This window comes from Neofelis nebulosa, chromosome 13 (assembly GCF_028018385.1).
Source record: "Neofelis nebulosa isolate mNeoNeb1 chromosome 13, mNeoNeb1.pri, whole genome shotgun sequence".
Classification (NCBI taxonomy): Eukaryota; Metazoa; Chordata; class Mammalia; order Carnivora; family Felidae; genus Neofelis; species Neofelis nebulosa.
Window position 1 is genome coordinate 64,174,780 of NC_080794.1, and position 18,387 is coordinate 64,193,166.

General features: G+C 39.7%; 1 protein-coding gene across 4 annotated transcripts in view; it reads left to right on the top strand.

The window, feature by feature from the left end:
* The window catches only part of SLF2 (SMC5-SMC6 complex localization factor 2), a 48,704-nt gene extending 31,991 nt beyond the window's left edge, over positions 1-16,713 (top strand). For 3 of the 4 annotated variants that reach the window (XM_058697510.1, XM_058697511.1, XM_058697512.1), the window contains 5 exons: positions 666-797; positions 1,239-1,316; positions 4,718-4,804; positions 7,584-7,652; positions 10,682-13,972. In XM_058697510.1, coding sequence (XP_058553493.1) covers positions 666-797; positions 1,239-1,316; positions 4,718-4,804; positions 7,584-7,652; positions 10,682-10,717 — 402 coding nt within the window. In that variant the 3' untranslated portion in view covers positions 10,718-13,972. Of the gene's footprint in view, positions 1-665; positions 798-1,238; positions 1,317-4,717; positions 4,805-7,583; positions 7,653-10,681; positions 13,973-15,594 lie in introns of those variants that run through there. The other variant, XR_009252526.1, reaches the window with a different exon arrangement.
* Positions 16,714-18,387: the final 1,674 nt, after the last annotated feature.

Sequence of the window (18,387 nt, forward strand, 5' to 3'; positions counted from 1 at the left end):
AGATGTGTTCTTGTGTGAACTGCAATTCAGTGTAAGATACTCTATTCTCTACAGGTCCTCGGGATGAAAAAATGAATTAGATAGAGACTCTGCCCTTGAAAACATAATCTACGTTGAAACAAAATAAACCAGCCGTTGTGGTTCATTGTAGTAAGAACAATGATAGAAGTATGCACAGGATGCAGAGGGACACAGAGATTGAAAGGGATAGTAGAGTTCTGGTCGATTTGATTCCAGATATATGGGGACCATTTCTGAGCCACCAGGCAAATAGCTCTCAATCCTTTCAGTGATACCTACTTCCATCAAAAGAGAATTCTTTTCAGAATTCAGTGACTTCTCTTCACAGCGAGATTCAGCTTTGCTGACTTTCAAATAATTTCACAGAGAAAGCATTCCCTTTTGCCTCTGTTGTAATGCCATTTAGTCTCCTCCTCCAGCTTTTATCCTCCATTACAAGTATTGAACCTTTTAATTTAAAATCCCTTTTAAACAATTGAGGACTTTTAAGTAAAGGAGAATCGTTATCGCTGGACTATAAAGAAAGCTAAAGGGGCAAAATTAGAGAAGTCCAAATGAACAGAGGATCACTGACAAAAAAGTAGACTGGGAAAGAGCAGTTGCATTGCTTCATATTGTTCAGTTTCTCTTCTTTCTGTTAATAGATATCAGTCCTACATCGCTACCTTGTGCAAATGAAACCGTCGGATTTGTTGAAGAAAATGGTCCTGAAGAAAAGGGCTGAACAACCAAATGGCACTATTGATGATAGCCTTCATTTGGAGCTTGAAAAGCAGGTATCCAGGGCTAGGTCATTTCAAAAAAATACATATGAGCATGACTGATGCCAACTTTTTAACTACAGACTGATTTAGAGACTCAGATACATTCTAGCAAACACAGTTATAAAGTAAATGATTTTTTTTTACTTCTTGCTGTCATGAAACTCCACTATTCTTGAGAGTTGAGAATTGAAGTTATAGGATGGTTTTTGGTAGTTTAATACTGGGAGTATTTTTTGTAGTCCTTTACTAGGGCAGTTAGGAGATGGTAAAAGGAACGCACTTGACTTAGGAGTCAGGAAGCTTAGGCTAAATGGTTGGCATTTCCCTACATTCCAGTTCAGTTAACTTTAGCAAATTCTTAATCCTTCCTGGGCAACTCTCCTAACTTGTAAACTGGGATGACATCTATGCTAGCAAATTCATGGGTGTTTGTTTTATTTATTTCTCTAACAGGCATATTATCTGACCTACATTCTTCTTCATTTAGTTGGTGAAGTTAGTTGTTCTCATTCTTTCTCTTCTGGACAACGGGTAGGTAGTTTTTAGTGCTATTTTGTTTTCAATAAGTGTCACTATTGATGGAATGAATGAGTGTTCTTTACATAGGAGAAAACTTGGTAAAAGTTAACTTGGAGTTTGCTCTAGAAATCCCAGTGTACGCTGAAAAGAGGGAAGTAATAGTAGCTTTGCAACCATATCATTGACAAGAATTTTTTTCAGTACGTGCTAGTTCTGTTTATTGGAGTGTAATTTAACCATCATAACTTGACAACAATGTAATACATTAATAAGATAATCAAGCTCACCAAATGGGCCAGCTCTAAGCTGGTTTCTTCCAGTCTCTTTTCCCGCTACACTTGCTTTTTCTTTAGAAATAATAGTTGCCTTCAGAATTAAAGTGATAATAAGTCAGGCTACTTTAGATACACATTTCTTAATTATCCCCCCGCGTTAAACTTTTCATTTTGAATTATTCTGTTCTTCCAAAACTACCATAATCCGTACTTCTGGAGAAAGTTCTTGTTTAAGTCCTCATGTTTCTCTAGGTATTCCTAGAGAATACTCTAGGTATTCCAACCTGTCTTGTATTTATTTACTTGTTTTAATGTTTATTTTTTTATTTTTGGGAGAGGGAGAGAGAGCGCATGCGAGTGGGGGAAGTGCAGAGATTAGGAGAGACTCTGAAGTGGGCTCCAGGCTGACAGCAGAGAGCCCAAGGTGGGGCTCAAACTGCAAAAGTCAGATATTGAACCAACTGAGCTATGCAGGTCCCCCTTCCAGGCATTGTGAAAAGGACACGAGACTGGTTGATGTGGGGTTTTCTTGGTTTTTGTTGTTTGTTTGTTTTGTTTTTTGTTAAGTAGACACACAATGTTGCATTAGTTTCAGGTGTATGACGCAGTGATTCGACAGATTTATGTATTACGCTGTGCTCACCACAAGTGTAGCGACCATCTGTCACCATATAGCGCCATTACGGTACCGTTAAGTATATTCCCTATGCTGCGCCTTTTATCCCCATGACTTATTCATTCCGTAACTTGAAACCTGTATCTCCCCTCCCCTTCAACCATTTTGCCCATCTTCTCACCCCTCCTACCTCTGGCAACCATCAGTTTGTTCACTGTATTTATAGGTCTGTTTCTGCTTTTTTTATCCATTTGTTAGGTTTTTCAGGTTTCATGTATAAGTGAAGTCATACAGCATTTGTCTTTCTCTGTATGATTTATTTCACTTAGCATAATACCCTCTAGGTCCATCCATTTGTCTCAGATGGCAACATCTCATTCTTTTTTATGGCCGAGTACTATTCCATTGTGTGTATATATCACATTTTCTTTATTCATCTGTCGCTGGACACTTGGGTTGCTTCCATTCTTGGCTCTTGTAAATGATGCTGCAATAAACATAGGGGTTCATTTTTTTTCTCACATTAGTGTTTTTGGGGGTGCCTGAGTGGCTTAGTCATTAAGTGTCGAACTCTTGATTTCAGCTCAGGTCATGATTTCGTGCTGGGCATGGAGCCTACTTAGGATTCATTCTCTCTCTCTCTCTCTCTCTATGTCTCTCTCTCTCCCTCCCTCCCTCTCCCCTTCTCTCTCCTGCTTGTGCACCCTCTCTCTCTCTCTCTCAAAACAAACAAAAACAAAAAAAAACCGACAACAAATTAGTGTTTTTGTTTTCTTTGGTAAACACCCAGTAATGGAATAACTAAATCATATGGTATTTCTATTTAATTTTTTGAGGAACCTCCACACTGTTTTCCGCAGTGGCCACACCACTTCACATTCTTGCCAATGTGAGGGTTCCTTTTCCCCACATCCTCACCAACACTTGTTTTTTCTTGTCTTGATTCTAGCCATTCTTGACAGGTGTAAAGTGATATCACATGGTGGTTTTGATTTGCGTTTCTTTGATAATTAATGATACTCAGCATTTTTTCATGTACCTATTTGCTGTATGTCGTCTTTGGAAAAATGCCTTTTTAGGTATTCAGCACATTTTTAATTGGATTATTTCTCAGTGTTTTTATATTTTGAATACTAACCCCTTATCAGATATATCCTTTGCAAATATCTTCTTCGAGTCAGTAGATTGCCTTTTCATTTTGTTCATGGTTTCCTTCTTTGTGCAGTGATTGGTTCATGTATTTTTATAAACATTATTGTACATAGAATTATGTTTGCTCTCCTGGTTGGAATCTATTGTCATGTATCTACATTGTTCTTACATGGTCTTCACATTTTTTTAAATTCTTTTTTTCTGATTAGAAGCAGTGATTATTGTTAAAAAATTCAACTGTTTTAAAACTATGTAAGGTTGGGGCGCCTGGGTGGCGCAGTCGGTTAAGCGTCCGACTTCAGCCAGGTCACGATCTCGTGGTCCGTGAGTTCGAGCCCTGCGTCAGGCTCTGGGCTGATGGCTCGGAGCCTGGAGCCTGTTTCCGATTCTGTGTCTCCCTCTCTCTCTGCCCCTCCCCCGTTCATGCTCTGTCTCTCTCTGTCCCAAAAATAAATAATAAAAAACATTAAAAAAAAAAAAAAACTATGTAAGGTAAAAAGTGAAAGATTCCTATAATCCAGTGCCCTCCTATAAATTTCTCCATAATTTGTGCATATACTTAACAAAAAATGGAGTCATACTATTCCTATTTGCAACTTACTTTTTTTTGCCTTAAGATATTAGCACTTCTGTCTGATAACGGTGGTACTTCAAAAGCGTTTTGATGAACATTATACGCTTTGTGATTATACCAGTACTAACGTGAACATGCTTATTTATAGATCTCTACCAACCTATATAAGCATTTTTATAGGATAAATTACTAGAATTAGAATTGCTAGATCAAAGATTGTAAATTTTTCAAATTTTAATTATTATAAGATAGTGGTTATTATATTTCCCTTCCAAAAGTGTCCATTTACATTCTCACCTTAGTATATTCAACTTTAGTGTGTATATATGACAATGACTCTTTTGGCCTATACACTTCTAAAACTTAAGACACTTAATTTTTCAAAAACGTACTTTTAAAGCTTGTATTGTTCATAGAGGAAAAGTAAGTTAGCTGTTATTTGAATATTCAATTACAGAACGTGTTAGAAAAAAAGGACTCTAAATCTCTGAGCATTATTACTTCATAGTGTGAGCTCTAGCATTAATTTTTCATTAGTGTAGCTTAATATACAGCAAAACAACTTTCATTTTTGTGTATATTTTTATGTCAACTTGGAGTAAACCTTGACAGTTTTACTGTTGTGGCAGTTACTATTTTCACTGATACGACTGCTATTAAGTTGGATGGTTAACATCAAAAGTCACTAACTAGTTAATGACAGATTTTTAAATGGTTTTTATTCTAACGGCATAATCTCTTTGTTAATTTACAATGCTTCAGACTTGTTTTCATTCCTCATGCTTGTTTTGCACAGAAACACTTCGTGCATCTCTGTGGGGCTTTGGAAAAGCATGTTAAGTGTGACATTAGGGAAGATGCAAGACTGTTTTATAGAACTAAGGTAAGTGTGTTTTTCAAAGAATTGTTAGGTTTTGTTGTTGAACCTTGATTATGTTAATATTTAAGGAAAAGAAACATATAAGCCTCTCTTTAAAAAAAAAGTACACATAAGATGGGAAATATGACTTTCTCTTTTAACAACAGAAGTCAGTAGAAGCTTCTACTAAGTACTTCTAACTAGATTAAAAATGAAAGGAAGGGCGCCTGGCTGCCTCAGTCCATAGAGCAATGCAACTCTTAATCTCGGGGTCGTGAGTTTGAGCCCCACAATGAGTGTTAAGGTTACTTTTTTTTTTTTTTAAGTTTGTTTTTGAGAGAGAGAAAGCAGGGGAGGGGAGGGAGAAAGGAAAAGAGGATCCCAAGCAAAACCCAACAAGGGGCTCAAACTCATGAATGGCAATATCATGACCTGAGCCAAAATGAAGAGTCAGATGCTTAACTGACTGAGCTACGCAGGTGCCCCAAGTGTAGAGATTACTTCAAAAAATAAAAGGAAAAGGAAAAAAAACTGGAAACAAATACATTTTTCATTTTACTATACTCTCTATTCTAAAGCTCCTGACAGCTAAGGAGAAAATTCTTCAGTTCTAATGAAATTTATTAGCTTTTGTCCTATTGTACAAATTAAGACTTTCATGCTTAAGTGAGTTTCAAGGGTTAAAAGCATTGTTTAAATAAATATATAAGTTTTAAAAGTGGTTATAAAGTTTTGTGATGGTTGAAAACTTTTGTTCATAGAGAAGAAATAGGTTAGCTGTTATTCTTTGAATGCTCCATTAGAGGATATATTAAAAAGGATTCTTCAGATTTCTCAGTTCTACATCACCCAGTCTGAGCTCTAGGATGGAAAAGGTTCAGTAAGCTTGGTAATAAACTTTTTTCTTAAAAATTTAGTATATTCAAAGACACTAGAAAAGCAGAATATGATAATGGAGTTAGGAAAGCAACTTTAGTATTAATAAAATGATTTGACGTTTTTTTCCGAAACAAAAATAAGTAATACTTTTTTTTAAAGCTTTTTCTTCTAAGGATTTTTTTTTATTCCAAATCACCTTTTAGCATTTGTAATGTAAAGCTGTGGTGTTTTTTTTTTTTCCCCACTGTGTTTAGATAAATCATTAAATGTGAAGTTTCAGCTTTGTAACTTTATATCTTACATTAATTAGCTGTAAAGTTTAACCATTTCAACAATGCCTGTTTGGATTCGGTATGTGTATTTATTTTAGTAGGTTTAAGTTAAATACAAAGATGAGCAGCTAATGAAGTCGTATCAGATTGCAGATTTTCAGAAATATGTAGGGGATAGCTCTTTGCCTTAGAGTGGAAACCATAGTTTCAGAGAAGCACATGCTTTTGAACATTGACTCGAGTTACTGGCCCGTAGAACTTGGTGGTAGTGGCTGTTGCTGACAGATATGCCGAAAGAGGAAAGAGGACCACCCAGGTTTTCTGTTTCTTAAAGCCAAGGGTCAGGATAGACTGGTGCCAGGGCTTCTCTTACTGAAGAGTGGAGAGAGCACAGAGATGTATGGAAATTGCTTCAGAGGATGGTTCTGCTGAGAAGTTGCCTCTTCACGGCCCGTAGTAGAAGAGGTGATTGTTTTGGAGAAACTGAATCTGCCGAACTCTAAAGGGGAAGCGGGGGGAAACAGACCTTAAAGCAGCTATAAAATTCCTGACTTGTTGAAAACATTTTTCTCAAGCAATTATGTTTAAGAGCTTATTGAGTATCTCTAGAGTGGTTGAAAAGTTTGACTTTCAGACAGTCTTACTAAACCTTCAAATGCAGGAATATACTTGGTACTTAAAGAGGATTCATAGTGACGCCTGGGTGGCTCAGTTGGTTAAGTATCCGACTTCAGCTCGGCTCAGGTCATGATCTCATGATTTGTCAGTTCGAGCCTCACATCAGGCTGTCTACTATCAACACAGAACCTGCTTCAGATCCTCACTGCCCCTCCCCCACTGGGGCATGCTCGAACGCACTCGCGTGTGCTCTCTCTCACTCTCTCTCTTTCTGTCTCTCAAAAATGAATAAACATTTAAAAAATAATAAGAGGGGTGCCTGGGTGGCTCAGTCAGTTACCTCGACGTGGGTCCAAGCCCCACATTGGGCTCTTGCTGACAGCTTGGAGCCTGGAACCTGCTTCGTATTCTGTGTTTCCCTCTCTCTCTCTCTCTTCCCCTCCCCCACTCGTCCTCTGTCTTTCTCTCTCAAAAGTGAATAAACATGAAAAAAATGTTAAAAAATAATAATAATAAAGAAGATTCATAGTACTTTGCAGATACCTAGAGAGACGTAACAGTGAATCTTGGATGTTCCAATATGTGGAAAGGAGCAAATGACAACCATTTTTGTGGCCTCAAGTCTTTCAAATAGAAGTTGGAAAGGCAGGGAACAGCCAAAGTCTTCGGGCCTATAACAAAGCCCACACTTCAGCTTCTCTATGTGGGTGTTCAAAAGCCAGCATGTTGAAAATATAAGTGTCTTGAAGGCAGGGAATAGGTTTTTCTCTGGATGATCTTTGGTAACTAATGGGAGAATAGAGTCTTAAGCATTCAGTAATTTAGATTATGGTGATCAAGAAAAGTCTTATTATTAATCACTATGATTTGAAAGCCAGAAGATGAGTAGTTTATTTTCTCTTTCTTGACAAAATTAAGTTGAATTGTTGGGGGTGGGCCTGTCATAACCATCAGATAATTTGTATAAAACATTAAATTGATTTTAGTTAAGAATGTTTTGATCTGATCCCTTTTCCCCTTTTTGATGTTTTAAGGTAAAAGACCTGGTTGCCAGGATACATGGAAAATGGCAGGAAATAATCCAGAACTGTCGGCCTACTCAGGTGTCATTTTATTAAACAATTTTATTTTATTCTTAGTAGTTTCGCTAAATGGCATTTCTTCATACTGTTCGTAAAAAATATGACAGAGCACTTGCTTCTTGGTATCTTAAAGATAAACTGAAAACTCCCATATAGTAGTGTGTATATGTTTTTTAGTTTTTGTTTGCTTTATATTAATTTATTTCCAGAGACTATTGAGCCCATTTTAAAATGTTACATTGCATCAAAAGGGGGTTATTTCTTCAGGAGCGTTTTTCTTTACAGTTTTATTGAGATAAAATTCACGTATCATACATTTCACTCATTTAAAGTGGTCTTTAGTATATGTACTGAGCGGTGTAACCATAACTACCAAATTTTTAATATACTTTAAAACATTTTTGTTACTCTAAAAAGAAATCCCAGAACCCATTAGCAGTCACTGCCCATTCCCCAAGCACCTGAATTTCTATTACCAACTCTTCCCAAGCCTTAAGACAACCACTGCTCTTTCTGTCTGTATAGATTTGCCTATTCTTCACATCTCATGGATGTGAAATGATATACTGGGTGGTCTTTTATGACTGGCTTCTTTCACAACATGTTAGGTGAATCCAGCTACCACATATGTCCCTTCTATTGCCAAATAATGTTCCATTGTATGGATATATCTCATTTGATTTATCCACTTTTTAGATGAACATTTGAGTTGTTTCCACTTCCTGGCTATTCTGAATAATACTTCCATGAATAACTTTACACAGGTTTTTGTGAACATGTTTTCAAATGAAAAGATTTGGGGTGTATACCTGGAAGTGTAATTGTTGAGTCATATGGTAATTCTGTGTTAAATGCTCTGAGGAATTGCCAGACTGTTTTCCGAAGTGCACCCTTTTACATTGCTACCAGAATGTATGAGGTTTCTAAGTTCTCCACTTTGTGCTGGCACTTGTTATTATCTGTTGTTTTTTATTATAGCCATAGTAAGGTGTTAAACAGTGGAATCTCCTTGTGGTTTTGATTCACATTTCGTATGCTTGTTGTCCATTCATGTAGCTTCCTTGGAGAAATGTCTGTTGAAATCCTTTGCTTGTTTTTTAATTGGGTTTTTATCTTTTTATTATTGAATTGTAAGAATTCTCCATCTGTTTTTGGGGCACCTGGGTGGTTCAATTGGTTAAGCATCCAACTCTTGATTTCGGCTCAGGTCATGATCTCATAGTTCATGAGTTTGAATTGTTCATCGGGCTCTGCACTGATGGTGCAGAGCCTGCTTGGGATCCTCTCTCTCTGCCCCTCTCCCCAGCTCATTCTCTCTTTCTCAAAATAAATAAATAAACTTAAAAAAAATTGGGGGTGCCTGGGTGGCTCAGTTGGTTAAGCTTCCGACTCTCAGTTTCAGCTTAGGTCATGATCTCACAGTTTTGTGAGTCCAAGCTCCGCATCGGGCTCTGCACTGACAGTGCAGAGCCTGCTTGGGATTTTCTCCCACTCTTCCTCTCTCTCTGCCCCTCCCCTGCTGACGCTGTCTCTGTCTCCCTCAAAAATAAATAGACTTAAAAATTCAAAAAAAAAAGAAAAAGAATTCTCCATTTGTTCCAAAGACAAATCCCTTGTTAAGTATATAATTTGCAGATATAGTCACCAGTTCTGTGTGTTGTCTTTTCATTGCCTTGATGGTATCACTTGTTAGAACAAAAGTTTTTTAACTGTGATGAGGTCCAGTTTTATTATTTTTCCTTTTGTTACTTAGGCTTATAGTGTCATATCTAAGGGGACTTTGCTTAAGAGGGGCATAAGCACCTGGTATTAAATTTGCCATACTATAAATTTGCCTTTTACATACAAACTAACTGATACGTTGTTGTCCAAAATGATGCTTCTCGGAGCACCTGGGTGGCTCAATTGGTTGAACATCCAACTCTTGATTTCAGCTCCAGTCATGATCTCATGGTTCGAGGAATCAAGCCCCGCTAGGAGCTCTGCGCTGATAGCACAGAGCCTGCTTAAGATTTTCTCTCTCCCTCCGTCTCTCTTTGCCCCTGACCTACTTGTGCGCACGTGCTTTCTCCCTCTCTCAAAATAAACATTTTTTTAATGTATTAAAAATAAATAAAAATGTGATTTCTCAAATTCTAATATGCACAGGCATCAACTTGCTGAAATGCAGATTTTGACTTGATAGGTGTGGAGTGGGACCTGAGAGATGCTGCGTTTCTCACAGGTTCTCAGATAGATGGCAGTGCTTCTGGTCCAGGGACCATAATTTCAGTAGCTAGGACCTAGCAGTTGTTTATATTTTATATCAAAGCAACAGGAACAGTGAAGATTAATTAAGAAAAGTATGGGGCGCCTGGGTGGCACGGTCGGTTAAGCGTCCGACTTCAGCCAGGTCACGATCTCGCGGTCCGTGAGTTCGAGCCCCGCGTCAGGCTCTGGGCTGATGGCTCAGAGCCTGGAGCCTGTTTCCGATTCTGTGTCTCCCTCTCTCTCTGCCCCTCCCCCGTTCATGCTCTGTCTCTCTCTGTCCCAAAAATAAATAAAAAAAAGAAAAAAGAAAAGTAATCTCTGTATTTTGTATTTTAGCTCTGTTGCTGTAGTTGCCCTTCATAAGATACGCATGCTCTGTTAGAGAAGAAACCTTTGAGAAATCTTAAGCTGATGAATGTTTTGTTGTTGTTTCCGGTTTCTAATCGCGAAAGATTTTAGGCTGGCCATCTTTGCTAATGTGGAATTAAAATAAAAGAATTTAATACGAAAACTTTTATATTAGTCAGCCTAACATTTTACTTAATCTTCTCAAATGTGATTCTCCACATAGGTGTTGGTGAGGAAAACATCTTGCTTTTATTTTATACTTTTTTTAATTTAAAGTTAGACCACAAAATGTGAAAATTGATTACCATAAATTTTCAGAGAAATATACAATATAAAGATGTTACTGCTTTTTTTTATCAAAAGCCTGTTTGATGGTTAGTTTTATAAGGATTAATTCATAATCTGACTTCACTTTGTCCTGTTTCCCCCCCCCCCCCCCTTCCCTTTTCTAGGGGCAGCTTCATGACTTCTGGGTACCAGATTCTTAACAGGAGTTGAAGCAGCAAAAATATGAACCAAGAGAAATTCAATAAGAGTTTTTCCTAGAGGAGTAGAAAGAATACTACAAACTCCAGTGGAATGCTTAGAAAATGCGCTGCAATGTGCCACTTGAATGTCTAGTATGAAGCTGGTAATGAAGAAATTGCCATTTCTGAAGCAGATATGAAACGTGATCTGCTTAATTTTAAGGCAACTGGCCTTTTAAAAAGAGCAGAATCCTATAACAAGAGGGGAGGGGTAGAAGCAGCTAATAGTTGCATGTCGAATCTGCCCCTATTAACTGCTCTTGTTAAATTGTAAGCCAGTTATCCTTTTTTTTTTTTTTTTGGATTGTATTTATGGCACTTGGATAATCACAGGAAATATGTAGGAAAGGGTTTGGACCAACTTGAGCAGTTGGAGATGGAAATCAAGACCAAGTTCCAGTTGAGTTTAATTTTCTCTTGGTTATTTTAGGACTCAAAAAGAAATCTTAGAACTGAGTTTAATAACAAAAAGGATAAATCTTTTCTGTAACTCCTGTAAACCACAGGGAGATTTCAATCCATACATTTTCCTTCACTATTCAAGATTATAAATCTGTTAGGTTTTTAAAATACATTTAAAGAGTTGAGAAACAGAAATCTGGTATAGTGTTAGATCCTCCTTAAGGGGAAGAAGTTAAGCTATAAAATAGTATCTCCGTTTTTATGCCAAAACATTCATATGCCGTTTGTTTTGGATTCCTTTTAAGTGTATATATATTTTTTAAATACTGGTTAAATCTTAGATTCTTGGCTAAATCTTCGAATTCTGGCCCTTGGTTAGCCGTATTACAGAAGTCTATATTATAGAAGCTTAACGATCTGGACAAGTTTCCAAAAACCTTACTTTCATGAGTATATAAGCTTGGTAGAGACCTGGATGGGGTTTATTCTTTGGAATATTGCACACGTGTGTGTGTGCTTGTATTTTAAAGTTGTTGCACTTGAAAACCACAGCTGCTCTAAATTCTTAAACACTGGAAAGCCATCCTTTGGTTTAAATGGTGGAGGGTTAGTAGAAGTGCACATGCTGATCGTAGCCCAAGGGCCCTTTGAAGCCTTTGGTAGTAATAGACTCTTACTAGCTAACTGAGCAATTCTTTTGTTGATTGTCCTTTTAGGACGGTTTGTTTCTTGAATGAAAATGCCAACTTTTTTCTTTCAATGTTGACTTGGATGACACTGCTTTCCTGAGCATTCTCATGTCTCCAGTTGTGGTGGGGGAAGGACGATGGAGAGGAAGGGAATTGGACTGCGCGTTTATGATTTGAGAGGGGAGAAAATAAATTTTGAAAAAATAGCTTTCTACCTCTAAATTGAGGCTTAGGAGAAAAAAGCATTTTATCTTAAATTTATCATTTACAATAGTATAAATAACTTTTGAGCCCATGTCAGGCATTGAGCAGTTAGAGATTTTATAGGGAAGACTTAGTAAATCCAGTTCCCAAGAACCCCAGCTGAATGAGGCTCCAAGAGTCAGACCAACAAAAGTTTTATTCTGTGTTGAGTTTACTGGTAAGAATATTATTATCTTGATACTACCTCTCAAGGGTATTATTAGAAAATGCCACTTATGGTTAATGAGATAGATACAAAGAGTTCTATTTGACAGAAGCTTGAAACTCTGGCATCTATCTGCCCAACAATGGGGGCTTTCACTCTTTGTAATTTAATACTTTGTAGATACATTATTTGTGTGTAATTTTATAAGTGTTCATATTTTTCTCATTTTGCATTGTGTAAAGTGTACAAAATCTCAAAGTATAAAATACTGCTTATATTGCTTGTAATTACAGTGTGTAAATATTTTCTAATCGTGTACATTGACGGGGGGACAAGTGGGTTATTCAGGTTTTTTTTTAAGTGACCCTTTTGTATCGCAGTTTCCACAGATAACTGCTCATCAAATTTAAAACCACTTTGATACATTTTTATTTAGCAGTTCCAATAAGAAAAGTCTCTATTTTTAATTGCCTTTCTTCATTAGAGAAAAAGACTTCATCTGTCCCTTTAAAAATGGCCAGACATCGGTTTGGGCCCTTGTATTTATGACTCTGGTTAGATATCTCCATCTCCAGGTCATACTCCAGTCAGTATTTGCATTGGGTTCTCATACAAATCCTGTGATTCTCTTCTAGCACAAGTAGCCCATGACTTTTCTCCCAAATCAAGGATTATCCTTCTCCCTCTTGAGTCCCCATGTTTTGTCTCCCTCCTGCTGTTGTTGCCCAGCGAATGGGATGGTAGCAGGGGAGAAAATGTTCATTGCACAGAGAATGTCAGGCCACTTTTGGGACTTGGCAAACAAAGCTTGCACTGAGTGGTGGTGTGTTTGGCAATATTACTGTGCCAAAAATAATCTTGTCTAATTTTCTGGATATGTATGTCAAACCTATTACCCTTCTTGCAAGCTAAAAATTAAGGTACTTGTAAGTGTTTATGCTTTTGTGTGTAACTGTTTGCCTTTTCTAAACTGTTTTTTCTCATTATCAGAAAATAATAATTCTATTCGTTATATCATGTTAAGTGAAGAGGCTCTCTGTGCACAAAACGCATCTATGTAGCAGTAAAGTAACAGCATTTGTACATTTCCTATCTCCTGATGGCAGTGGTGCCTTTGTCACCTTTCGGAAGGTTGGCGTTTGGTTTGGTTTTGCAGTACAAATAATAGCTTGCTTTTGACTTCACAAAAATCTCCCCAGATGTAAAAGAGAGATAAAGATGTGTTGTCATCCAGTCTCAGTTAGAGCATTTGCATTTTTATTTCTATCAAAACAAGTATAGTTGGTGGGGACTGGCCAGTAATAATGTGTGGAGTCTTTAAACCAAGGGTAATTTTTAAATTTAAAAATAAAAAATTTAAGAGGTGACCCATTAACAAGTGACTGAGTTGGAAAATTAGGGAAGGGACTGTCCTGGTTTGTCTCTAAGGAGGCAAGATTAGGGTACCGGTGGCTGGGCATGTAGAGCATGAACCGTGGTTGTTATTTCTTACTCATTAACAGTGTTGGTGCACCTCATTATCTGTGCATTTGTTTTCCCTGGGCAGTCCTGTCAGTGAGTTAATCCACCAGCTCTTAGGCAGTTCAAAAGTAAATGCAGATTTCTTTTCCTCTTTCCTTTTTTTTTTTTTTTTTTAAGATTTTTTTTTACTACATCTTGTTTAAAGTCCCATGAATGTATGTGTGTGTTATTAAAAATGCTTTTTCTCAGTTTGAACATGTGTTTGGTAATATTTGTTTGGGAGTGGGGAATGGTGAAGTCTCTGGAATGTACTGTTTCTTCCCCTGCCCCATCCCCTAGTTTTTAAACTGAATTTTTTTCCCCTCTTGCTTTGGATTCTTCAGTCTGTTTTTTAGCTTGATGTCTCCTATTTCTGGAAAACATAAAGCTATAGTAGCACACAGTTCACTTTTACATAACCCATATAATAATCTGCTGCATACTTGGCAGTCAGCAATTCAGTAATCTCATTCTTCCGTTACCCCAATCACTAGGTTCATCAACAACTATTGCGTACCTGCTACATGCTAGGCACTCTTGAGGATTCAGTGGCGAACAATACAGAGCTCTCCTGACTCTTACCCTTCTGGTATCCAGGTGAAAATGCTTTGGTGCTCAGCAAAGTGGACCGGAAAGGAATACCATTGGCCTGGCTCCCTTGTTCTAGAGCCCAGGGCAAAGAAAGGAGAAGCCATACAATGCAGAGGCAGGGCTCGGGACCACCTTCAACCTGCCAGGCAGATACGGTTGTGGGTATGCCAGCTGAGGGGAGACACAGGTTGACGACAACTCACAGGAGAAACTGTTAATGAGCTTATAGAAGGGTTACCAGAGGCCTCAGTTTCCAGAACCATACCAGTATTTCTGTCTTCTGACAGGCTGGTTTGGAGGAGACCACTTGTGAGCATTTTAGAGGTGGGGGGAGTGACAGCCAGGTGGAAGCATAGGTGCTGCCTGAAGTACAGAGAGACAGGCAGTACAGCCTTGTGCAAGAGCCTTGACCTTGACCTTAGTCCTGACCTCAGATCCCAGACTGACCATGCCAAACCCTTGATCTTTGTCAAGTTACTTAACTTGTCTGAACCTTCATTTCTTCATCTGTTAAAAGGAATAATAATGATGTCTATCTCAGAACTTGTGAGGATTAAGTGAACTAATCCATGAAAAGTTCTTAGCAAGGTGCCTGACATATATGCTAAGTGTTGTTATTTAGCTCCAAAGCTCTTCTTTTTTTTTAAATTTTTTTTTTCAACGTTTTTTATTTATTTTTGGGACAGAGAGAAACAGAGCATGAACGGGGGAGGGGCAGAGAGAGAGGGAGACACAGAATCGGAAACAGGCTCCAGGCTCCGAGCCATCAGCTCAGAGCCTGACGCGGGGCTCGAACTCACGGACCACGAGATCGTGACCTGGCTGAAGTCGGACGCTTAACTGACTGCGCCACCCAGGCGCCCCTCCAAAGCTCTTCTCAAATGACAGCTAAAATTGAACTTAAGGCACTTGGCGGGAGCGGGGGTGCGGTTCACTGACATCTAAGCAAACCAGATATTAAAATTGTAGTGTGGGTGTGCTCTATGCCTTCTGACAGCTTCAGAGGCTTCTCTGTGCAGCTCTGTCTCTACTGGTTAAAAAAGAATAAATAAAATATATATATATGTATATATATATATATATATATATTTTTTTTTTTTTTTTTACGTATATACATATATATATGTAAGTTTGTGACGTTTTTTAGGACTCAGCATGCTAATACTGAGAAGGGGTGGTGGTTGGTGATTTTCCAGCATTTGTGGACATGTCCTGACACTCCCTTTTCCTTGCTAACCATTCCCCAGGCCGGAGTCAAGAGAGGGCAAACCAGAAGGCCCAGCTTTGGGTCTGACTCCAAGACGACTGGCTGGGAGGAAAACTTAACAGGCAAAACAGGCTTCTGAGGCACAGTGGAACAGTGAGACTACAGCATTGGTGCCCTGGTGACAGTCCCTACCGAAGAAGCACCTCAGCTATACATATGGCCAAAATAAAGATCACGCCACCTAAAGGGAGAGTGCTGGGCAAACCAGAGGTGGAGATGGCAAAGCAGGAACAGAAATGCTGCCACAGTGAACAGGAAGCAGGACAACTTGACTAGGCCAGAGTTCTTTGCCTCAGGGAACCTCTGCTCAAGTTTCAGGAGTTCATACCTACCCCCTTCACCTAGGATCCCTGCTACAGTGAGTAACTGCTCTGTGCGAAGCCCGGAGCAAACACTGGTGTGTAGGTGGCTGAGGACAACAGCCACTTTCTCACAGCGGAGTTGGGGAGAATAGTCTAGCAAAAACAAAAGCACGTTTTATGTTCCGTGCTTGTGAAGTACAACAGAAGGTTTTCAGATGGGGTCCTCTCACAGCCACCCTGTGAAGCAGCTGGGGTTAGTGACTTTAAGGATGACTAACGACCTGCTCAAAGAATGCCCTGCCTGTGTCCCAGGACACAGATCCATGGCTAGATTAGGGTTCGTTTCTTGCTTTGATTTTGAGTCGCCTCCACTGTCGGTATTCCCCTCATTCATATTTTATCAGCTTGATTGCAGAGAAGAGCATGGTCCATCAGAGGGGCTTCTCATAGAAAGTTCCATTAATTGTCATGACATCTGATCGTTTCATTAGGTTCAGAGATTGAAGTGGAAGGACAGCAGAGAGAAATGGATTGTGATCTAAATCTATATTATCAGAGATACGCTGCTCAACTACTGTCTTGCAAGCGCCATGCTGGAACTCCACATTGTAATTTACACATTTTGTTCATTTGGAATGTGTGAGGTTCTGAGTCTGCCATCGTACGCCTTGGAGGAGAAAGGCTTGCCTCACAGTGTAGGCAAGTGGGATGCTAAACTTGCCACCACATCACTACAGCTGCACAGGTACCTGAAGTCAGCGCTGTGAGTTCTGTGAGAACATGGGCTGCGTCTCTTAGCCCACTGGGCCCCTGCAGTTTCATTTGTCTCCTGTCTGGTACGATGGGGCTAGCAGCCTTCCTGCCTTCCCTCCACTGTCACCCCCCAACCCACTTGCCCACAGGAGCACAGATTTATTTTTCTTAGCCGTGGCTTTCCTGGACTTCCCAGCGTGGACTTCCTTAATCTATCAGGATTTTCTTCTGTGGTCTTTCTGGAACTATTTGCTGACTTTTCCCTTCTAGTTCCCACTAGGAGCCCTCCCATCCCATCACATCAAACTCACTTTTCTCTTTCACACCCCTTCCCTTCTGCCTACTCCTCCCAATATACGTCTGTGCATGTTTCTGCTTTGATAATTCCCCTTCAGGTTTACCCTGTATCTCTCTTCTCAGGTTTTTCTGGTACAGATTCTCCTCTCTGTAAACACAACAGTGAATTTCAAGGCCAGTTACTTAACCTCTTAGAGCCCGTTTTTCCATCTATAAAATGGGGCTATTAATCCCTCAGGACAGAATGAGGGTACGGTGTTTTTAAATGAAGCCTGATAGTCTTTGTAAGTGTGTGTGTGTACACTTTACCATATGCATTTCTCTCAGCTGCCTCCCTCTCCGCATACACACACATCCTATTTAGAGTGCTGGGGAAGTGGAAGTGTAGCGTGGGCCCTGCTGTCTAGCGATCTGGAGTCACACACAGCAGCCCAGACTACAAGACTGTATATGATGAAGTGCCAAACTAGCTTTGGGAGATATTCAGGAAAGAGGGGTGACATGTCTTTCCCAGAGTCCCTTCAGTTCAATAATGACAAGAGCCACTTGAATCTTGTTCACCTTCTCTCAGGCCAGTGTTCATCTGCCTGTTCCCTGACCCCCTGCCTCTCCAGAGCTCAGACACCCAGGTACCTGCAAGAGTCAGTTACCTATGTCCCTGCGGCCTTCATCATTTAAGTCCTGCTCTTGGGCCCATTGCAATACTGGCATAAATGATGGAGGGAGGAGCAGGCCAGGTCATGGCTAGAGCTCCGGTTTGATTCAAACCCTAGAGGGGTCTTAAACAGGCCCTGAGGCAGAGGCATGGCCTGAGTTGCAGGGAAACTGCAGCACCAAATGTTGCATGGGAGGACCATCATGGTTGAGTCTGAGGAGTTGGGGAGTTGATTCTGAGGGGGGCTTCCTAGATCGCTGCGGGGTGAGGTGGTTGAGCCTAGGAGGGACAGAATGTCTAATTGCCTATGAGGAGAGTTCACTGGAAGATCTGGAGTAAGAATGATGTTCAACATGAGCTGGAAGGGAAGGAAGGCAGTTATCCGAGTGACCCAGTCCCTGAGGAGGTGAACCCCGTTACTAAAAGGTTTGGTTGAATGGACAGGTACAAACGGTTGTGGCTTATTCAGAAAAACAGCATTTTCTGTGTGAATTTCTTGCCAAGCTGTTACTTCATCCTTCCAAGCCCAACTCCTTTCACCCACTCACAGTCAAGCTGAAGGACCAGGCAGCCGGAGGCTGTGAAGCTGGGAATCCAGACCCAGTTCTATGTTCAGAGCTGCCCCCAAGGCTTGGCCTCCATCTACCCTGGCCCTCAGCACCCTGGGCAGAGAGCCCAAGAGCGTAGCAGGAACGCAAGAAGTGAGGTCCATATTAGAAGACTGGTCAGAGGGCCCTCGGAAAGTTAAGCCCCCAGAGAACAGGTT